Below are 22,402 nucleotides of genomic sequence, written 5' to 3' on the forward strand. Positions count from 1 at the left end.
AACATAACTTTCTTAACAACTTGACGACTGAAACCAACTGATATGACCAGATAAGCTTTCCAACATATTGGTGCTGAAGTTCCTAAGGGACTCATTCATTTATAATAAATAATTATATCTACATTCATTTTGAATTTTAGTTACATTCACTATTTATAGACTGACTCATATAGCCAGTATCACGACCATCAGAATCTCTAGTTTCTTTTGACATTATCACGTAGAACACATATAGATTTAACATGCTATATATTTATTTATCACGCCAATCACGTCCAAATCACGTCCATCTTTACGTATCGGAGGAAAGAACCGATTATCCTCTGGTAGGTTATCCTGTCAACAGACGATCTTTGAATTCAGCTGTCTAACAGCGGCTTCTAGTGTTCATACATCGCTGCAGCTGCTTAACCATATCCTGTTTCTGTTACTCAGATGGTGATGGCTATCGTCAGAGGAGGCTAGCTGAGCTGAATACATGCACAGAGTGCTGGAGAGAAAGTAAATAAAGGTAACACTGTTTTCACCTTACAGAGGATGAAGCCATACAATGAAAGACTTTCAGTAAAACGCACGGTCGCTCAGTTAGATGGTCTCAAGACGTTTCGCAGCTTTAACCATCAAACCTGCTACTAGCTAAACTGCTGCTAGCACACAAGCTCCTTTGCGGTTCCTTAGTTCGTTTACTTCGTTTACGTGTTTACCCTTTCATAATTGTACTCTGTGTAGATAAATGTCCGAACGACACCTGGTTTGGGGGGGGGGGGGGTTTACGTGTCAGAGAGCTCTATTTTGCTGAAATGTAATGCTCGATATCCAGCTGTCTCAGTTCTCCCTGACTCCTTGAAGTCGCAGGTGTCTGATCCCTGCTCCATATTCGAGGCATTTTAGATTAGCTTCTTTAGCCCTCAGCACCGAGGCGTTTGGGCCAAAATAAACCCACATAAGCGTTTGTAACTTGATTATGTCAGCTCAGGCTTCAGGCATGTTTACTGCTTTTTTGTGTTTGTGTGTACATCGAAGTCATACAGGAAGCTAAACTGCAGGAATATCTTTTATTACTCAATGATGTGTTAAACGTTGAATAGATGGATTTTATTCACTTTTGTACAAAACCCTTTCCCCCCTATCATATCTGCTGTCTGCTTATGTATTTTTGCGTTGAGGAATCTTCACCTAGACAGAAACCTAAAATTATTAATTTATGCTTTATGCTACTATTCTCTCCATCTGTCTAAACTGTTGTTTTGTATACTTTTAGAACAGTGGTTATCTACTATGGACGGGTAGGTGAAAATTTGTTATTATTGTGAGCATTATATGCAATTTATACACACACACACACACACACAGGTAAAAAATGTTGCTGACAACGTCATGTCCTTGGCTCCAGGTTTGCCGGAGACATGCTGAGTGGTGGCCGGGCTCTGCTTGGCGAGGACAGCTCAGTGATGGCCCGTATGCAGAAGAAATTTTGGAAGACCAAACAGGTCCTCATCAAAGCCACAGGCAAGAAGGAGGATGAGTATGTGGTGGCCTCGGATGCTGACCTGGATGCTAAGCTCGAGGTGGGGAAGAACAGGCTTAAGAGTGTTTTAATATTTGGCGACACACAAGATGATATTCATTGCTCAAAATTTGAAGGAAAATGAGGAATTTATTCAAAAGAGCCTGGGGCTGTTCAAGAAAAAGAAATTCTGTTGAGAAAATACAGTTTTTAAAATTAAATAACAGCTTCCAGAGTAGGAAAAAAGCAGCTCACAAACTTGAAGTTTTGAGGAATGGCTTTAAGCACAGGAACTACAGGATGTTTGTTTTTCCTTTATTTTCCGTCATATTGGTTTGATCTTGTTCGACTCTTCTGTCTTCCACAGATAGCCATAACTTATCCTAACTTAGCTGTTTTAGGTCAGGAGACATTGGGATTGTGGAGGGCAGATGGGTGGATGACAGATGTAATTGGGAGAGGATAAATGAATACATATAGTATATGTATTAATGGGGTTACAGTTAACCCTAATTCTAACTTGTGGCTTGTGAGGCGCAGGTGTCGACCTCCATTCTTTTCCCTGGGAGGCCGGGAATCTATGCCAGGAAACAACCTTGCCCCATTCAGCAGTGAGCAAGCCAGCTGTTTAAGATACAGCGATGAACTTGCGATTTTCATCCTGTTCTTTTCAAAACCTTTCAAAATAAAACCCCCTACAAAGTCCTGCTAACTCACAAAGAAAGCACAAAACATTCATTCTGTTTTCACATAATACATTGATATTTTAGAAAAAGTTTGAAGACAAGAAAATATTCTTGTCTTTTTTTATTTAGACAAGACAAGAATATTTTCTTGTCTAAATAAAAAAAGTTCTCTGCTGTATAGTACTCAGGCTAACTTCCTAAGGATTTTGTCCTTTTCCCAAGGGAAGGATTTGGTTTCAGTTGAGTAACCACAGGAGTGCTAAACTCCCTGCTTGAGTTAAAAGCACGGCACTGAACCAGCATTTGCCCCAGTGGCTTCACGTCCATTTGCTCCTGGAGAAAACTGCATCTGCAAGTTTAGTACAGATCACAAACTCTTCCACCTACCTGTTGTTGTTGTTGTTGTTTTTTTTTTAAATCGCTCACCTTTTTCACAAGACAACAGCTAGAATAAGTGAAATGCAGTTCATTAGAAGGCAGACAGTATTGGATATCTCTTCTTAGAGATAAAATAACTGTTTAGTGTTCACAGTCTTGTAGGTGAGTGGAGAACATTTCAAAGGTCTCTAAAGCAACTGTGGCCTTGATCACTCAGTAGTCAGCAGTAATCTGAATATCAAAATAATGAATGCATCTTTAAACTGTCGTAAACTCTGTTGCCTGCTGTTTTGCTGCTGAGAGGAAAATAAAAGGAATCACACATATCAAAATAACAACCGAAAAGCTCTTACCTACAGTGCATTGTTTCCTGGTGTCCATTGCTTACAGAGATCTTTTCCCTGTCCACTTACATGAGTGCTAATTATTCATGAGACTTTTGCAACAACAGCTGGATGGGGTACAGTGTGCTCTTTTACTTCTCGTCAAAGAAGAGCACTTCTCTGGGTTTGCTGAAACACGGCTGTTATTTAGTCGTGCAGGTTCTGCCCTAAAGGCCTTTGTTTTGCTCTGGTACGAGATTATCTTTCTTCTGTTCTTCTGCTCTCAGGAGAACAGAAGAAATTCATCCCCCTGTGAGACAGACAAAAGGTACCTCTGTGCGTCTTCAGATTGCTCTTTCTGCTAGTATTGATTTGTGACACGTAATCTATTAAAATAAAACCTCCCGTCATATTTACGGAGCAGCACATTGTTATATTGCATATAGAAGAATGGAATTCATGATTAATGAATTTTGTATATATTGTTCTGTGTCATTGTGTTTATGTTCTAGAAAATCACAGTAAGTGCAAAGCTTGGTTAGTAATGCTCGTTTTACTTAGAGGCGTTGTGCAGGAGAAGTCACCTGTATGCTGATATGTTTGGCCACCGCTGAGGTCCAGATTAAAGTTAATGACTGTTTACTCTACAGTTAAAGAGTAACTACACATGTTCAGCACACCCACAACTTCTGCTGTCTCACAATCTTCAGTGAGCCCGTCTCTCTGCTAAGAATAAGACAAAGAATCGGAATAATTTATTAAACCCAGAGGAAATTATGTGGACACAGTTGCTCCAAGACAGTAACTAACAAGTTAAAGAACCAATGTTCAGTGTTGCAGTATATTATAAAATAGCTCTAGTAATACAAATAGAGTGTACATGTACTTTCTATACTGTAGTGCTACTATTTTATTTATTTATTTTTTAAACTACTACTTACTATTCTTCAGCAGACTCTAGAGATCAAGGTGACCCTTTCCTTTCTGTCAGACAGCAGCACTAAAATGGCCTCAGAATATGTGTTGCTATGACACATGTAGTCACTGCTGTTGTCTACCAGGCGGGAGAAGAGGCAGCTCACTGACAACAGATGGAAAGGGCCATAAAAATCTGTTCTGTTTTGTGATTGTCAGCAGTGAAGAGGAGCAAACGTCGCACTGTTAAAGAACAAAACTTGACTTTCAAAAAAAAAAAAAAGCAAAAAGGTTAATCAAAAGGAGATGTTTTAAGAAAAGATCTCAAGATCGTTCCTGTTTGTCTCTGCAGTTCTTCCGCTCCGTTCAGTCTACGTGCACAGAGCTGCTGAAGGTGATCGAGAAGTATCAGGACAGGATCACACGTGAGTCAGATTCTGAGTCAGCTTCTCAATGAGGTAGGAATTCCAGGCGTTGCTATATCAGAGTACTCCGGAGACATACAACTAACCATTATGGGTGAACATTTTGTTGATGCGTGCAGCTTTCCAGAATTTAATAGTGTAAGTAAATGAAGGGCATTTTCCATCATTCAGTGTGAGCTGCTGTCACATTTCGTAAGTTGAAGTGTGAAGCACATGATGTAGCACATATAGCACTCGAGTAATTCCTGCTAAAAACTAGGGAGAGCTGATTGAAAAAATTATCTAAAGTTTTTTTGAGTGTGCAGCTTTATTCTTTAGCAGTGTTAGTGCTGCAGGTTTATGAGAATCTATCAAACTGCATTAGTCACTCATTTATGAAAGTCCTGCGATTTCATTGTGCAGCTGTCTTCGTTTCTCTTTCTTCAGGCTTGTCTCAAGAGGAGAATGAGCTCGGCCTGTTCCTGCGATTCCAAGCCGAGCACGATCGCACAAAGGCTGGAAACATGATGGATGCCACTAGCAAGGCTCTGTGTGCCTCTGCCAAACAGAGGTTAGGAGCAGGAGAGAACACTGGCACTAGTGATTATGCGCTATAAAAATGCGAGTACACAAACACGAACTGTTTCCTGTCTTTTTTCTTCAGGATGGCACTTTGTCCGTCACTGCACCGTTTGCACCAGGAAGTGGAGACGTTCCGGCGGCGTGCCATTTCGGACACACTTTTGACAGTAACCTGCATGGAGAAGGCTCGCACAGAGTACAGAGGAGCTCTGCTCTGGATGAAAGATATCTCCCAAGAGCTCGACCCAGACACCTACAAACAGCTGGAAAAGTTTCGCAAGGCATGATGTGGCCCATTTGTTCGGGTTGGTTTTCTTTTGCAGTACTCTGTGTATGTATGTGTATATAATGCAGATGTCTTTTTGTCCACAGGTCCAGGCCCAGGTAAGAGGGACAAAGAGCCAGTTTGAAAAGCTGAAGAACGATGTGTGTCAGAAGGTGGACATGCTGGGAGCAAGCCGCTGCAATATGCTCTCCCACTCCCTCTGTACCTACCAGGTACAAGTTTTTATCATTTCTAGGAATGGCTTCCCCACTTTGTTAATGCGGTGGACAAAATGTGAGGAACACTTCTAAATGTAATGAAGTCTAGTACGAGTACTGACGATTAACTCTGTCCCAAATGTTTCTTGAGCTTTTTTTTTTTTTTTTTTTTTTAAGCGACTAAATTCCAACCAGTCGTGGCAGATGGCCGGTCTTACCTGAGCCTGGTTCTGCCAAAGGTTTCATCCTGTTAAAAGGGAGTTTTTCCTTCCCGTTGTTGCAATAGTGCTCGCTCATAGGAAGCTGTCTGATTGTTGGGGTTTCTTTGTATTATTGTAGGGTCTTTACCTCTTGTAGGAGCAAGCTGGCAAAAGCTAAAACTGACTTTTTCCATTGTAAGTGAGCAAACTTACAAATCTAGTAAGTGGTGAATAATTATTTCACCCACTGTAATCTAATCTTCTTTTTTTTTTTTTTTGCTGTGTAAAAACACTCAGGCCCTAAAAGTTGATTCTGTTCATCTGGACGTAGCGTTTTCAGTCAGAGAAACGTTTCGTCACTCATCCAAGTGACTTCTTCAGTCTTAGCTGACTGTAGGTTTCCCCAATCTTATAAACAGTACATTTGCTTTATGGCTGAAACTAGGACCACTGAAAGAACAATGGGCTTGGAGGTCAGTTCCTTGATCATTAATATGCAAATTCTCATGACCATTAATCAACAACTATTGATCAAAGCTCATTGATCAAAGACCACTAATCAGTGACCATGAGTACCATTCACAGAGCCTAAAAGTCATAAGTTAAGTTTAGGCTCTTGTTTGTTGAAGAGAGATCAAGCTAACCTGTAATAAGACTGATGTGTTTAGGGACTCCTAAAATTAATGTTTTCAGTGATTGGGCTTTCTCTGTGCTGTTAGACCACCCTGCTGCAGTTCTGGGAGAAAACTGCTCAGGCCATGTCAGAAATCCACAAGGCCTTCCAGGGACATGTACCATACCAGTTTACCACACTCAAGGTATTTCAGAATGTTGCCCTTTGCTTCTACTTAAACACCAAACTGTAGTGGTTCAAAGTACTTGAATCTAAAGTTTTCCATAGATTGAAATGTACCACTGTTTGTACTTCCCTCAGGATCTGCGGGATCCCCTGGAGCAAATCTCAGACTCTAAAAAACAAGAGGAGAAAGAGAAGGCAGCACTGCAGAGCAACACAGAAAGGTATGAGAACATGATGGGACAAATCTGAATTGAAAAGTGTCTCATGAAATCCTTTTGTACGATCAGGACTTGGAGCAGTGTTTACCCAAGTGGTTTCTAAAAGCGTCTCCAAATCAAATCAAGGCCACTGCATTGCTATAAATAGCAAAAGCATCCTATAAGACACTTTTTATCGTTATTTACCCTTTTCTCTCTTTCGTTTCTTAGTCTGCTTTCCTTGGATGATGACAACCTGTCAGGAAGTGCCACCGATGCAGGTATGTACTGCCACCTGTCGGCTAAAAGGCAGTCTGCACCAGCTACACTCGAAGCATCCAAGCATACCTATAAAATCGAGGAAGAAAAATATCGTCAATAGCAAATTACACATTACTAATGAATTGTTTTATTTTCCAGACCTCCCACTCAGTAGTGATGGGCAGAGGCAGACTGATGACTGCGGTAAGTGACTGTCTGCTTGTTTAACTGTGTTCTGTAGCTGGCACTCGTGCAAATACAACATGCATGCATGAATTGCTGCTGCTGATTGTGGAATGGATGTCTATTGGCTTTATGATCGTTTGATCTCAGCTCACCAAATTGCTATCACATCCACACCAGCCCTGCAAAACCTCAGTGGACTGTCAAGAAGCTCTGATGATGACCTGATGCTTATGGCCTGTGACATGCCACAGCCCACAGCCCCAGCAAATGCCCTACACCAGCCTCAGGGCTTTGGAAACCTCGAGTTTGGCCTCTCACAGCTGCCTGCCCCCGGTAAACTGGTTGGCTGTCTTTTTCCTCTCATTCTAACTTCAACCTGCTTCACTAAGTGTCGGCGTCCTACTTGACTTTGCTTGGTGTCATCAGAAATTCACTCCTACTGAGGTTTCAACTTGTGGGTTCAGTCTTTTTGCTTCCACTATCAGTCTTTTCTAAATGTGTGATTAACATTAAGCAATTGGGACCAATTCATCTCTTTATTTTCGGACTCATTTTATAGAGGACGGATACATAGCTGCGTTTCCCTCATTGCATGTTGTTACTCAACAAGTAGCTGAACTGAAGTCTTAACCTTCTGTTCTAATTTTAGTCCTCTTTTTCATGGTCAGACCTCATCTGACTTTGTTCGTTTCGGATGTGTTTTGTCTCTGGTTTAATAACTTTCCTGTTCTTCCCCCTTCCCTCTAGATGGGAGTCTGCACACTGGCCGTCAGCCACAGGAGGACGGTGAACCAGGGGACATGGCCTTCCTCAAAGACCTTCTTAGCCCTGGTTCAGGAGCTAGTGATGAGTTCAGCAAAGAATGGCAGGATGCTTTTGGGATGTTTACCTCTCCCAGTGTCCCCACAACCAGCCAAGGAGCACAGAGTGGTGCAACAGCAGCACGTCCACCCTCTAACCCCCCTAGCCCCACAGGCTTTCTGCCCTCCCAGCTGCTGGATCACAGTTTGAGTTCCACAGGTGAGCCACATGTTGCTTACTGCAGCATACTATCTGATAACTGATTGTGCTACTGGATTCTTCACAATGGCTGTTTACCTTTTAGGTTGGGCAACCCCTCCTATGTTCCAAGCTCCACCCCTGCAGGTTCCTCAAAGTCCAAACCAATCAGCTCAGCCAGCTCCCAAATTTGCAGGTAATGGTAAGCTCTTCCTCATTCCTCAGAAAGTACACTACTTAAAAATACTCCCTGGAGGAAGTAATTTGTGTTCCTTGTTACGCATCTTATGCATCCGTGGCCTTGGATGCATTCTCACATAACTGCCAGTTAAGAGACTACTGTAACTTTAATTAGTTGATATTTGCTAAATATATTGCTGATCCAGGTGTGGCTGCTGTGCAGTAAACTTATAAAATGTATAAATATGTGTGTGTGTATATGCAGCTACCCCTGGGGGATCCAAAGACATGTCTGCCTGGTTCAACCTGTTTGCAGACCTCGACCCTCTTTCCAACCCTGATGCCATCGGACGATCTGCAGACGAGCTGCTCAATGCCTGAATATGTGCTTGTGTGTATGTGCGTGCATCTTCTCTCCCCAAGGATTCTTTGCAATGTTCCATGTCATCATTCAAGTAAACAAACACGAACAGTGAGAAAGACGCATATGAGTAAAAGATGGTGTTTTAAACAGGAAACATTGTCAGTGAAGACTGTTAACACTACCTGTGAAGTCATGTACACAGCAAACCTCATGTTTTGGGTTTCAGGTTTACTTTGAAGGGTTTTTTTCTGTGGGTCACTGTCAGGGACTCAAAATGTCTCATCATAGGATATATTACATGTTTTACACTATTTTATATAGTGTATTTCCAGCTGCACCAGGAACACAGTGTATCACCATCACTGGAGAAACTCTGAATCTTCGCGTCTGCATTACTTTGATTTACTTTATTGATAGAGCTCTGTAATAACTGGCCTGCATTGTATGCTTAATCAGCTGGAGTTAGAGTGCAGGCACAGAGTCTTCTATCTGTCCATCTTCATCTGTGATTTCACTCAAACTGGGTCAAAATGTATGTTTGAAATAGTCTCATCTGTTGTTTAACAATCACAAATCCAGGGCCAAGAAAAATCTGTGAAGGATTTATTCTGTACTTTTGAAGGAAATTTTGGCCATGGGATTTTTATTGTTATTGGTACATAAAAATGTACTGATTTACAAATGACAGCACTATTACTGGTTGGAGAAACGGAGTTTTTGTTGTGCAGCGTACTGTAAAGATGGAAGAAAAGCAACACTATCAAGTAACACTGTAACTGACTATTTTAACTTTGTGTGGTGTGTATTTTGAAGATACACAGATATATATGGTTTATATGGAGGAATCAACACTGGAGAGCTGTTACCATGTCACATATTTAAAAAACATGGATCCTTCACTTGCTGTAGATTTAGTGATTGTACTTCTTTGAGTGCGAAAAACTGCAGAAACCTGCATTTCTGAGTATTTATAAGTTTAGTGAAAAAATGTGCAGAGCTGTGTTTCTAAAACCGATTTGATGAAAACGAGTTATCATGTAAATATTCTCTCCACATGCACAGACTGAAACCAAATCCTTAGTTACGATATTTGTGTGCCTGTATAACCACACTCAGTTGAGCTAAAGTAATAAGACTGTGTGTCTCGAAGTTGAGCAACTCACAAAAATGACTTAATACCAGCTGCACATTATTATCTCAGCTTTTGGGAATACAAACAAACCTCACTACTACTCAGCAATTGAGGCAAGGGGACAAGAAAGCAAGAAGGAAGCCTGACACTATAACTATGTATATGTGTGTGTATGTATGTATATGTGTGTGTATGTATGTATGTATGTATGTATGTATGTGTGTATATATATATATATATATATATATATATATATATACACACACACACACACACACACTCTACTGACTCTTGATTTCCTCACTTTAGGTAAAAGAATGTATTTCTCAAGTCAATCACAGATGCTTTATTTAACTATTCCTTTTTATTTCACTCAAAAGAATTTAACTTGGCAGTTGTTTCCAATAAACGGGACAAGCAAACAAAAAACTGACGTGTCGACTTTTTGCTGTGTCGTGCCTCACTCCAATACGACTAAAAGTGGGGAATAAATCTGTATTTTCACATATACAAATCTTTTTGTTCCTGTAAACACATCTGAAAAAGACAAAAGGGAATATGTAGGTGTGATTGTTTTTCAGCATTTTCTTCATAGTTTAAACATGTTTTTTGTTACATAATCATTTTTTAGGACTACCTATTATTCTGGACCAGGTCACTGAACAATGCTTCTGTCTACTTCAGCTCTGCTACATATTTAAGTAATTCAGGATCTCCACTGTGTGAGGCTACATAAACAGCAGCTGTTGGTTTGCTCTCGGTTCAGTAAACTTGTTAGTGCGCACTGAGAAGTCTGAGTATCTTGTTTTCTGTGCACTACAACCTGAGATGGATGATGATGAAATCTCTTCAGGATTAAAACTCTTAAGACCCAATTACACTCCTATCTGATAAATAAATACATTATTATTATTCACAATAATGAGACATGTAGGAATTCACAGTACTTGGTGAGGGAATAGGAGGGGGGAGTAGGGGAGTCGTACACTTGTGACTCATTCTGATACATATCTTTTTCAGCCGATAAATACAAACACATCGTGCCTCTATATTTACAAACCCGGTACATTCCTATCCTACCATAGCAGGCACAGTCGAGTAGTAGACATATACAAGAATACAAGAGGATGGGCCGAGGCAGGGAGAGGCTGGTGACCCATAAACTGCACAAGAATACAGTTGTCTTCATACAATGATCTTTCATGTTGCTCGCTGAATTTAAATCACAGACTATACTTTTGTGCACCAATCAGATGTGCAGCTGCAGACAGTATAAAAACAGATGCAGTGAAGCTGACGTGGAAGTGCCTTAAAACAGTAATCTTAAGACAGAAATCTCAGGGAAAATCACCCTCAACTATCTCGCTCCATGAGCTCAGTAAACACTTGATTACTTTAAAGCAGGTGTGGGGAACTCCAGGCCTCAGGGGCTGGTGTCCTACAGTTTTTAGGTGTGTCCTTGATCCAACACAGCTGATTTAAATGGCTAAATTACCTCCTCGCCTGGTAATGAACTAATCATTTGATTCAGGGGTGTTGACCCAGGGTGATATCTAAAACCTGCAGGACACCAGCCCTCAAAGCCTGGAGTTCCCCACCCCTGCTTTAAAGGCTCAGTCCCCATTTTCAGGTGTTGCTGAACAGAACAGCAAGTCTGTTTTTTAAAACTATGCTCACTCTAAAGTCAGAAAGTACAACATTCAGGATGCACTCCTGCTACATCCGGGTTTTACTGTCTACAGTTACATCAGATCCAACCACGGTTGTTTATTTTTACACTACATTCAACTCTGATATTATTTTTTAATATTACAATCTATCTTTTACCTTTATCTTTAGTCTCTACAAATTTCTGAGGGAACTATCTGTCTAAATAGCTCATTAATGCTCTACTACCTTCACCACTAGTCTCTAATCTTTCACTTCAAATTGCTGCCCGTCAGTTTGTAGACCGAATCTACACAGTAAAGTGGGTTCTAATTTGTACGCCCCCCCATCGACCAGTCTGCTGTGTAATACTCAGGTTCACCAACATCTCCGTACTCTCAGCCCTGCACGTCAGAAGGGAGCCTGTCCTGCAGGGAAGAGGGGCCCTACTGGACACATTTGAACACAAGCTGAGCAAGTCAGAAGGAAATTAGCATTACGGTGAAAGTGAGAGAAAAAAGGGGATAAAGAGCTGGAAAAAGAAGGAACAAATACGGCGGAGTAAAAAGAGGGAGACTTGGGAAGGAGGCTGAACATGCTGCACGCTTAGCCCTGGCCTGTGTTCCTCAAAGATACAAGCTGCCCAGCAGGGGACCAGTTCACTGCTACCAGTTAGCGTAACAAAGGCACTGCTTTGTCCCAGTTTTAGCTAACTTTTGTGGCAAACAGCTAATAAAAGTACAAAACAGATGTCTGGATTTGGTTTACAAGGTGGTCCAAATAAAGTATTTACTTGTTTCAAGGTGTGAATTATGCACCGTCTCATTGTTTGCTTGTTTTGAAGATGGTTCAGCCTTTCTCTATGAATATATGGCCACGATAGTGCAAAGATGTCTCATCTAAACATCAACATCATCAGAGCACTATGATGACTCAGGGAAATCAGTGAAAAATATCAGGCACATTTTGAACTCGTCTTTTTCCCCATCTCTTGAAGTTTTGCTACTATATTTTCTGGCAGCACCAAAATTAGCCTCTGTGGTCAAACTCTTGGTCACTAAGGAAACCAGCAGCCTTTTTTTGTTATCATGGAAGGCATATTTCATATCAAGAGAAATAACTACAGATAGAAAAAAAGATATGTCCGTGGAAAGGCGCCATGGTATAATACGATGAAATAAAAAAGTCTGTCCTTCCTCCCTTTTCCTCCCAAAAAACAGGAACAATAACCAGCACTAAGGTAGAAGAAAGCGATGAAATGTTAGCTGCAGAGGTCTGCTCAGGCCTGCAGGACTCTCACATTGTAGTTGTCTGATGAGGAGAGGCAGTGGGAAGCGCTTTTTGAACAAGATAAGGACATCAGAGAGAGCTTAGCTGGCATGCTGAAGGCAGTTTTTTAGAGCAGAAGGGCCATTTCCTCAAATGTTTTTGGATTATGTTGGTGGGGGGAGGCTGTTTTAGAGGAAAGGAAGGGGTGTGTGCGGACTGGAAGGCTGCAGGGGGGGCATCAGAAACTCTCCGGCTCCTCCAGGAGGCAGGGCTGGGTGGACAGAGGCACAAGGGATGGGGATAGGCTTTGCAGGCCCACGCCGGAGCGAAAGTTGAGGTCCGGGGCGGGGAGTAAGGGCTTGAGGATGCTGACGAGGCAGAAGGCAGAGCCGCTGTTAGGAATGAAGTTGACCTTGTTGCGGTCAGGACACAGAAAGGGAGGGATCTCCTGCAGAGGCTTGGGCCTGGAAACACATGCAGAGTCATATTTAGCCTACATGTTAACCTCTTGTTTTTATACAAGTTCATCATGATTTTGCAAAACTCTTGACACACTTAGAAAAACACTTAGACACCTTTAATGGCGTTTGGACAACAATGTAACTGTGGAGAGATAAATTAAGGTTCGCTCACACACACACAAACAGTACTTGGCATATTTGATGTCGATTTTGGTTGTTCTATGTGATTTTATGGGACACCAACTGGAAGGACGCTGAACACCTCCTTTTCCACTCACATTGACTCCTCAGACACTTTGACCTTCTCACAGCCCTCTGGAGGTTCTCTCTTGAACATGTAGCTGTTGTTGGGTCTAGGAGAGGCGGCGTATTTGGGCAGCGGGGAGCAAGGTCCCAGCTCTGAGAATAAGCAAGAAGGTGGGTTAGCGACACGTCGAGCTCACAAAGGCACCGCTATGTGTCTGGTTTTGACTCTTGTATGTATGCGTGCGTTGGTCACCTTTGTCCTCGTATGGGCTGCCTCCACACGTGTCGTTGAGGACGGTGAGGTAGGAGGGTGAGATGGAGTCGGGACGGCTACTGCAGTTGCTATGGTTACTGCTCAGGCCCCCGCCAGAGGGAGTCTGCGTGTCGATGCTGCGGGTACTGCTACTTCGCTGTAGGGGGACAGGAGGGGGTGCACGGTGCCCATCGGGGACATCTTGTGGCTGTTGCACGAACACACACACACACAAAATCACAATTATATCTCCAATCTTTAAAAAAGAAACCAATCTGAGATTAGTTTTTTTTTAGGGAAGGACACGACATTTAACACACTGGGAGCACGTTAACTCATTGAAACTCACAACAATAGTCTCATCCTTCTCGGGGGTGTCACGGATGATGATGCGTTCGATCTCCTGGTTAAGGCCCTCCACGCTGTTGCGGAAACGAGGGGCCGACGACTTGGATATAGGGATGGGTATCAGAATGGTCTTAGGCATAGGCGACTGCAAAAACACAGACAAACCGAATTTATTACAAACGTCATCTGGGGGTTTAGTGACTTTAAACCAGCGGTCCCCAACCCCCGGGCCATGGACCGGTACCAGTGTGTGAGTCATTTGGTACCAGACCGCGAGAGTGAGACTCGGGTGTGAAATGTATGGTTTTCAGGGTTTTTAGTGTTATTTTGTTATCGTTTTTTTCATTAACTCGGTTTTCCTGGGTCTTTTCACGTGTGTTATGAATAAATCTTCTTTTTTTCGGTACCGGTACTAGTTTTACTTTGTTGTATTTATCCGCGACACCTTAAAGGCCATTCCGTGAAAATATTGCCGGGCACAAACCGGTCCGTGGCGCAAAACAGGTTGGGGACCTCTGCTTTAAACGGTCAATGCCATAGAAAGAAACAAATGTGGAGATAATTTATCAGAACTAACGTTTGCTATAGCATAAATGCACTATATCTGAGCCAGTCATTCATTTTCTTCCAGGACATCCAGAATACAGGACAGCTGAATTGCAACAGACTCCACAGGGAACGTGTGAGTGGCCCTACTGCCATCTCTGTCGCATACAGTAGAATGACATGAGTGGCCACTAAATGTGTACATACGTCTACATCACACACACACTGGAGCTAAATAAGGACATCGAGAAAGTGGGACGTCCTCAAAAACCCAGATCGGGTACCCAACACAGTCTTCCTCCAACCTGCATGCTGTCTCTATTAGTCACCTGCGATTGGATAATGGTGTGGCTGCCATTGAAAGGGGCCTTGCGCTCTTTGTCCCTCCGATGGCGGCTGCTGCGTTTGCTGCGCTGTAGCTGCTGACGCAATTTGGCGATCTGAAGAGAGCACATACAGACATCAGTGTTAACGGTGGCATGCTGAGAAACAAGGGATTCAGTATGCTCCAGGACCCGTATTGTAATTTGTTGTTTATTTGGGCCTGTAATCAGGTAAGAAAGTGACCTCCTTGAGCTGGTCGGTGCTCCCACAGGAGGCCGAGCGTTTGTGTGAGCCCCTCCTCCTCTCATCTGCCCAGGCCCTGGGAGTCTGACACACACAGATCCACACATACACTGTTCAGAACTAAAGCTCAAACACACAAGCTTAAAACTGCTAAACAGGAAAAAAAAATACAGCTGAAACCAAAAAACATTTGACAGTTCTTAATCAAATATATAGGGATTATTTAAACAGACAACACCAACTCCCCATTTATAGAACTGACTTATAGGATGGGTGCAGAACATGTTTTTTATGTTACAACTGAGAAGCCAGTTAAGAGCCTGGGGAAGGTCTTCCAACAGCAAACCGAGTGACACAACCATAACTCATGAAACACAAGAGAGCTGAAAACCTGGCTTATATTGTTGGACAAATCAGTAAAGTGTTGGCAGTAAAGTTCAAGGGCTGGATTTACTGGCATGGCATCCTGCCACACTGCTGGTTTACAATGTCACACTGGCCATTATGGGTTTGGGAGCACGATTGCTAGTAGGTGGTTGGCCCTTCCTTGTAGCCTAAAGTGGATTTGTGGTTCAGCAAGGGTAGCACGCTGACAGTCTGTTAGCAGTCTGGGATGGCCTGTCTACCTGTGGAGAGCTCTGTTATCAAGGCAGTGTATAAAGTGTCTGGTAAAACCGGTTTGTGCACCACTCTTGCTTATGCTGCTGCTGGTTTGTCAGCCAGCTGCAGAAAAGAGTGCAGTCATAACATACAAAGTGCTGAAGTGAAAAATACTGCAAACACTGTTTCTGCTTTTCATTCTCTATTTTAAAAAATATATATTTTTCATGGTTCTTCTGTTCTCTTCTGTTCAGCTGTTTGCCCTGTTCCACCCACCGGTGAACCAATCAGCATTTGCCAGACACACAGTTATGTTCAGCTGGGATTTTAGAGGACTGCACGGAAGCATATATCTGTCCGCTTACTGTCCGAACTGAAGCGTGTACGCAGATAGACACTTTTGCAGGACTGTGAATTACACAGAGGCAGCTTTATATGGGAGGAAGAATAAGATGTGACTCCTCTTGAGCAGACTATCAGAAGAATTCATGGTTTTCAGTCAAACCCAAACAACAGAGATGATGCTGTATAGAGACTCCAGTAACACCAGAGTCTCCTTGGTTGGCATAAGAGGTAAGGACAGGCAGGAAGTGGAGAGCTCTGGAACCTCAATAGGGCAAGGCCCAAGGAAGGGAAAGAAGCCAGTAGGTCCAGGAACTGACCCAAGCAGGGGTAGAGGAAACCCAATGCAGTAGGATGGTTGGGACACGGCAGCAAAGAATGTGGAATTTATGGGAGCAGTTAATGAACTGGAATATCTTGTGGTTAAAACTATGGAAGGCTGAGCCACCCTAGATCAAGTTTATCCAGTCAGTCTATAATGTCCTCCCAAACCTAACCAACCTCTCTTCCTGCAGTCTTGCAGAAACCACCCACATATACCTGCTGTGCCTGGGAAGAGGATGACTGAAACGCATCTTAAGCTGTTGCCCAATAAGCCTGAAAAAGGGCAACATAAAATTCCTACAATTTATTTTTAAGATTGTTAATTTTTCTTCCTTATGTCAGTCAGCACTTTGGGTTCTTTCCAGTAATAATACTTTTACTATATATTATGGCCTACGCATATAAACAAAATGCAAACTTTGTGTATCTCACAATTATTACTACACAAAGAGACGCTATACTCACCTGCGTCGCTTTGTCCCTCATGTAGGGAATGTGTTGTTGCTGGCTGTCGTCCTGAGGCCAGGGACCTGTCAGGTGAGAGCCAGCGAGCGTGCCCTGTGAGGGCCACAGCTGGACGCGATGGCGGGAAACCGAGAGGAGAATGAGGGAGCAGACTGCTCAGAGGGAGAGAAGGGGGGAATGCCGGAGGCGTCGAGGACAATCAGAGGAGAAATCTAGAAGGTTAAGGCCACAGATGCAGTCTGAAGGGAAAACAGAAAATGAGTTTGAGTAGATCTAGAGATGTAAAGACGTTTGATGTAAACACATCAACAAATCACCAGACATACAGCTGGCCAATGGGATAAGCTCGCAATGTCTGTCTAGGTCTGTGTGTATTTACTTTTGTGTCAGGGAGTCTGTGTGTGTGTGTGTGTGTGTGTGTGTGTGTGTGTGTGTGTGTGTCTGTGTGTCTGTGTGTGGCCAGATTGATGTTAATCCATCCCATGCTGGGCAGAGCAGCTATGCCAGGCTCACACGACCCCCTGGTTAATGGCATTAAGACACCTTAAATGAGAGCAGGGGAGCGTACCCAACTGACCCTGGCTGCAGGTTGAGGTTTTGCAGTGATTCACTGACACCCATGGGTTCTTGCATCCAGGGTACCAGCACCATCAGTGAATTGCACAAAACCTCTAGGATTGTGTATAGGCAAAAATTTGGTATACACAGTATATTACAACCTTGTATATAACGCCACTTATAGTGATTCTGTCCATCTCACTGTAGGGTTGTTGATATAGCATTAACAACAGCTTCTTTTATGTAATTCTGAGTCTATGCATTCTCTGAGAACAGAGAATTCTTTGCATTCTAATGAATCACATTTTCAATATTGAGATCATGATTATTTACAAAGTTTAAATACCAAAAAGTACAGTTCAACATCAGAATTCTCCCTCATCTGCTATGACAGCAGAACGGCAGTGCAACAGTGCAAACACACACTGCAGACAGTTTTAATGGATAACAAAGAATCAACTCATTCATCTTCTCTTATAATGTTGAAATGAATAGAACATGAATCCATAAATGCAAACACACAGCTCTGACTGGTAGTGTGTGTGTGTCCTTGAGCTAAATTCGGCAGGGGCCTTGACCAGTGCATATAGCTGTTGCTAGGAAACGTCGGTGGTGTGTGTGTGTGTGTGTGTGTGGGGGGGGGGGGGGGGGGGGGGGTTCTGATCATTATTAACACACAAGAGAACTTGGTTGTGTGTGTGACTAAGCGGGGTTTTCAGCATCAGCAGTCTGCCAGTGAAATGCTCCCACCACTTTATTTTGATGGCAGCTTTTTCCTGCCTCAGCGGCTGCCCACAAATCACCTGCACAGTGTACGCTACCAGCAATAGTAACACTGGTAGCAGCAGTAGTAGTAGCAGAAATAATAGAAGAGTGGCTCAACCTTCTGTTATGTTGTTGTCAGAACAACATGAACAACAGAACATTTTTTGGCCTAAGAACATGACCCGAACCACTAAGAGAATAGATGTGGTTTTAATTGTAAATGTTGAACATTGCCTGTTTTATTACTATCTATCCTCCATGCTAACTTGACATATTAGGGGATGAAATATCCCTTAGATGAGAGGATCTTAATACGAAAAATAAATGCTCCCTGCACGTTCATCTCCATACAAAAGCCTGCACGGTGAAATGTAGGCCGATTGTGTTTGGTGGGAAGCACGCCACCCCTCCTCACACATACAAAAACATATTCCACGCTGGTGCTATAATCCATGCTCAGGAACAGCATCCAAATTTCTGACCTTGTGTATGTAAAATCAGACTCACCTGCAAAATGCAGTCTCGGTGCACTGCATGCAAAGGGGCATGGGAGCTCTTCGGCAGCCCCGGACCCTGTTGCCACTACTCGAAGATGCTACAGATGCGATGAGAAAAGGCAGGGCAGAATGACCAGGGTGAAGATTACAAGTAAGGAAGGTAGACTCAGATATCAAAGGCAGACACCGAAAAAGAGGGAAAAAATAGAAACACGGCCTTCGTGAGGACAGCAGCGATACCGCTTGTGTCAAAATGGGCGTTGCTGTGTTCGCACCCTGCCTCCTCGAGACGTCGGGGATGGATGTTTTTCTCTCCCGGCTGAAGCAACGCGACAGCTTTAAGCGTCTAGCCAAACGCTTTGTGTTCGAAGAAAATAACTGTTAAAAACAGAGCGAGGGTGCCTCGTCTGTGGAGTTTGTGATGAGCTGGAAAAAAACTAAACAAACAAACAACAACAACAAAAAACAAGACAGGAATAACACATTCAGAAAGGATAGAAAGAAGAAGGCGGTGATGCTGGGCTAGCCTCCGCTCACACAACGGGAGAGGGACCAGTGCAGTGTGAAGTCAGCCGGTGTAACCGATACTTCCGGTTGTTATCCTCTAAATCAAATCTGCACGCTGTCAGGTCCACGTAATCATGATCATTTGGTACTTTCACTTTAATATATATGATCACGACAACAGTCATCTTTGGTATTTACATCAACACCGGCAAATGAGGACAAGTGGGGCCGATGGCGCGATATGACAGCCTCGCTTCTGTCAGTCTGCCCCAGGGCAGCTGTGGCTACAACTGTAGCTTTGCCTCCACCAGTGTTTGAATGTGAGAGTGAATGAATAGTGGAATTGTAAAGCGCTTTGAGGGCCTCGAAAAGCGCTATATAAATGCAATCCATTATTATTATTATTATTATTATAAGTGCAATACGGAAATAATTGTGTTTTTCGTTTTTGTATAGACACACACACACACAACTTTATTGTAGTTTTGTATTATTCTTTTGCACTGAGGATTGCATCTTAATTTCGTTGCTCAACTAATGAAATCATTAGAAAGTTGTATAAAGCAGATAACCATAATTTTTATAGTATCATTTTTACAAATAAACGATTATATTAGCCGTTTTCCACTTTGAATTTCTTAGTTATGATGATACAAAATAATAATAAAAAAAACACGAAAAAGCGTAGGTTTGTGGCACTTTATTTTGAATGTAATGTGGTCGACTTCCGGTACGTCCTGGCTGCTCCCGGCTGACTTGGCGCAAAAGAAGTAGTGCTCTGACGTAGCTTACCAACGCTGAGCTGCTCGTGCTGATGCTGCAGTTGCTAGGGCGCGTGGAGCAGACAGCGGAGAACAGAGGTGAAGTAAACAAGCGCGAGAGGATATGACTACCTAGTGTTGATTAATCACTGAGAATTAAGAGGGTTGGTCGACAGGGGTGCAAAAAAGACAAAAGCAAAACAAAAAAAAAAACCCAACCGATATTATTTCTGTTTGAATGATTCCATTGATTTACGTCCAAGACAGCCAAGTGTTTCATCATGCGGCTGTATTAGTGTAGCTTAGTCCTTTGGTGCTGCCACCGTTGTTCTGTTAAGCGTCTTAAAACACTTTAGACTCTTTCCTTATTCACAAGAGGCCACCACAGCGATGTTTGAGTTGGAAGATTATAACGCCGATGTCCTTCCTGACGAAAAACAAAAAAACAAACAAAAGCAAAAGAAAACAATAAGTAATCACCTTTTTTTGTCAATATTGGCCTCAGTGACAGCTATCAGCAGATTTACCAGTGGCAGTGACCAACATTGTACCACATTAATTTTGCACAAACAAAATGTTTAAAAATTGTGTGACCAAGACCAGAAAAGACTATACAATATAGTTATTTTGAAAAAAAATTCTTGTTTTCATAGCATAAAAGTGGTAAATATGGTGTTAAATAAATAAAATAGCTATTTCACAGCAGGTTCTAACCTTGCACATCATCCACAAATGTTTTTCTTCTGAATAATGCTGACAACACCTCAGGGGCACCAAAGGCATGAACCCAAACACAGATTAAATGTATATACCCAACAATTATTTCATACATTTATTGAGGGGTTTTTCTTCTTCCATATTGACTTGAAAATGTTTACAGAAACTGTACCAAGCAGATGCATAGCAATGGAATCAAAGGCAATGTCCATTGAATGCAAAACACAATACCATAAAAATGATGCAAATATTAATGCGATACATGTAAGGATTGTTTTTTTGATACAAACTACAGATTACAAAAACATAAATGAGATCTTTTCATATGCGCTGAAGCAGCGCTGAAAATACAGAATGAGTATGTCGACATTTCAGCACGCCTGTACAGCGCGAGTAAATAACACGTGCACATTCACGCAACACACACACATCACTCACTCCACCGTCAGGGGATGAGACGACAAGAAACAAAAAAGTAATATCCAGCGTGCTTCAGTGTGTTTTTTTTCTTCAGTTTTTGATTTGTGTTTGAACAGCAGAATCTGGGGTTTGCATTTAGCTGTCTGTCTGCAAGACATGAAATATTACAGAGTCCATACTGAGGTCAAATGATAGTGGTACAGTGACTCCAGTCAGCCACTGTAACAGATGCCTCTGTAAGTTCAGCTCCAGTGATTGTAAGACCCCAGAATGAGATTTGTTACTGGTGTAATTGTGCAAGCAGACAAGTTCCACGTCAGCCCACTTTTAAGTCAGCTGGGACTGATTCTTTTGTGTTAGCGTTCCCATAAAGATAGTCCAAAGAGGAGGATTGTCAGCTATTTTCTCCTCGTGAGTCAGGTTGGGGGGAGCGAGGGTTACAATAGTGTGCGATGGATTGTTTACAAAACGACTGTGACTATTCATAAGTGCAACAGAGATTAACATATCAAAATAACAACAGGATAAAAAAATTGAAGCAATAAAAACACTGAAAGCATCTAAAAGCTACATCCTATTGCACAATTAAAAGGTATGATACAAAAAGAGGATACAAAGTCATGAGACAACAATTGGTATTGCATACAAGGAAAATGTTTAAAAAGTTGCTTTGTCTTTTAAGACCATTAATTTGTTTACAGAGCCCACTCTCACTTTACTCGATAGAGCAAAGGGGGAGTAACCGAGCGCTCGAGTGTTGATTGTTTTTTCATCGCCTGTTTAAGTTTAGAGACCAATCTTCGTCTTGGTCGCAACAGACACGTTTAGGAAACACTGATTTCAAATTCATTCAAAGTGCACAAATAAAAATAAAAAAAGAATTAATGTACCACTATGAAACTTCAAACCAAGATTTAAAAAACACAAAACAAACAATGCAGAAACAGAAGCCAATGAAAATGCTGCATAGCTGGATTCCATTTAAAGCAATGCCATCAGAAGGACACACAGGAGCGGGACAGACCTAATTACTGTACATGATCAGACTCTATTGTTGGTTTGTGACATATTCCATAGCTTCCTCGTGCTGATTCAGAGCAGAGAGCTCCACACAAAATAAAATAATAAGTGCTCTCTAGATAGTGTTGCCGGGCCTGTTAGAGGGTCCAAGTTTACACATGCGTGTCACTGGGTTCGCTGGCCAAGCTGCCCCCCCGCAGGTAGATGGCTGAACTGGACTTGGGCCGGTTCTGACTGTGACTTTGACCTCGGGTAGAGCCATTGTTGTTAACTTCTGGCCCCCGGGTATCTGTAGAGATGACCCATGTGGTGGGTCGCCACTTTTTCAGAGAATAAGGGGTTTTGACGCGCTTCTTGATCTTATCTCCGGTCCCCAACGCTCCATCTGGCTGGACTAAACCATCTCCTGGAAAACAGGGTGGAACAATGATTAATGAGCAATGTAGCAACACCTTTGTGCATGAAAATCATTAAAGAGACCATGAAAAACTAC

The 22,402-nt window shown here is 42.4% G+C and overlaps 3 protein-coding genes across 8 annotated transcripts in view; 1 reads left to right on the forward strand and 2 right to left on the reverse strand.

Annotated features, from left to right (window-relative positions):
- The first annotated feature begins 372 nt into the window (after nucleotides 1-372).
- ical1 (islet cell autoantigen 1-like) lies at nucleotides 373-9,493 on the forward strand. Of its 4 annotated transcripts, none has more exons than XM_004570439.4 (15): nucleotides 373-511; nucleotides 1,262-1,286; nucleotides 1,394-1,568; nucleotides 4,162-4,234; nucleotides 4,661-4,784; nucleotides 4,878-5,076; nucleotides 5,168-5,293; nucleotides 6,198-6,296; nucleotides 6,413-6,498; nucleotides 6,706-6,755; nucleotides 6,895-6,939; nucleotides 7,099-7,254; nucleotides 7,669-7,941; nucleotides 8,027-8,122; nucleotides 8,366-9,493. In XM_004570439.4, the coding sequence occupies exons 2-15, from the start codon at nucleotides 1,279-1,281 to the stop codon at nucleotides 8,479-8,481; spliced, it is 1,626 nt and encodes a 541-aa protein (XP_004570496.1). In that variant the 5' UTR covers nucleotides 373-511; nucleotides 1,262-1,278; the 3' UTR covers nucleotides 8,482-9,493. The 4 variants fall into 4 exon arrangements, with proteins under 4 accessions (XP_004570496.1, XP_004570499.1, XP_023009773.1 ...); XM_023154005.3 differs by having other exon boundaries at nucleotides 380-511; nucleotides 8,027-8,116; XM_004570440.6 differs by having other exon boundaries at nucleotides 388-511; nucleotides 1,267-1,286.
- Nucleotides 9,494-12,401: 2,908 nt separating this feature from the next.
- fam117ba (family with sequence similarity 117 member Ba) lies at nucleotides 12,402-19,036 on the reverse strand. 3 transcript variants are annotated; one of them, XM_076879796.1, is made up of 9 exons: nucleotides 18,760-19,036; nucleotides 18,495-18,582; nucleotides 16,665-16,903; nucleotides 14,934-15,017; nucleotides 14,696-14,806; nucleotides 13,822-13,965; nucleotides 13,473-13,680; nucleotides 13,252-13,372; nucleotides 12,402-12,976 (listed from the first exon to the last, which is right to left on the reverse strand). In XM_076879796.1, exons 3-9 carry the CDS (start codon nucleotides 16,683-16,685, stop codon nucleotides 12,751-12,753), a joined length of 915 nt encoding a protein of 304 aa, XP_076735911.1. In that variant the 5' UTR covers nucleotides 16,686-16,903; nucleotides 18,495-18,582; nucleotides 18,760-19,036; the 3' UTR covers nucleotides 12,402-12,750. The 3 variants fall into 3 exon arrangements, with proteins under 3 accessions (XP_076735911.1, XP_004570495.2, XP_076735912.1); XM_004570438.2 differs by having other exon boundaries at nucleotides 18,495-19,036; XM_076879797.1 differs by lacking the exon at nucleotides 14,934-15,017 and having other exon boundaries at nucleotides 18,495-19,036.
- Nucleotides 19,037-20,570: 1,534 nt separating this feature from the next.
- LOC101485979 (bone morphogenetic protein receptor type-2) overlaps nucleotides 20,571-22,402 on the reverse strand; it is a 42,362-nt gene continuing 40,530 nt past the window's right edge. The window contains exon 13 of the mRNA XM_004570437.4: nucleotides 20,571-22,315. Within this exon, the coding sequence (XP_004570494.2) occupies nucleotides 22,062-22,315 (254 nt within the window). The 3' untranslated portion in view covers nucleotides 20,571-22,061. The remainder of the gene's footprint in view (nucleotides 22,316-22,402) is intronic.

The sequence above is a fragment of the Maylandia zebra genome, linkage group LG23 (assembly GCF_041146795.1).
Source record: "Maylandia zebra isolate NMK-2024a linkage group LG23, Mzebra_GT3a, whole genome shotgun sequence".
Lineage (NCBI taxonomy): Eukaryota > Metazoa > Chordata > Actinopteri > Cichliformes > Cichlidae > Maylandia > Maylandia zebra.

Excerpts from the sequence above, each read along its gene's own strand:
- fam117ba (XM_076879796.1), bottom strand. The coding sequence starts at position 16,685 with ATGAGGGACAAAGCGACGCAG. Across the intron at positions 14,807-14,933 it reads GCACCGACCAGCTCAAGGAG|ATCGCCAAATTGCGTCAGCA; the intron begins GTCACTTTCTTA and ends TGCTCTCTTCAG. Across the intron at positions 13,373-13,472 it reads CAGCCCATACGAGGACAAAG|AGCTGGGACCTTGCTCCCCG; the intron begins GTGACCAACGCA and ends GCTTATTCTCAG.
- ical1 (XM_004570439.4), top strand. Across the intron at positions 6,940-7,098 it reads GAGGCAGACTGATGACTGCG|CCCTGCAAAACCTCAGTGGA; the intron begins GTAAGTGACTGT and ends CATCCACACCAG. Across the intron at positions 7,255-7,668 it reads CTCACAGCTGCCTGCCCCCG|ATGGGAGTCTGCACACTGGC; the intron begins GTAAACTGGTTG and ends CCTTCCCTCTAG.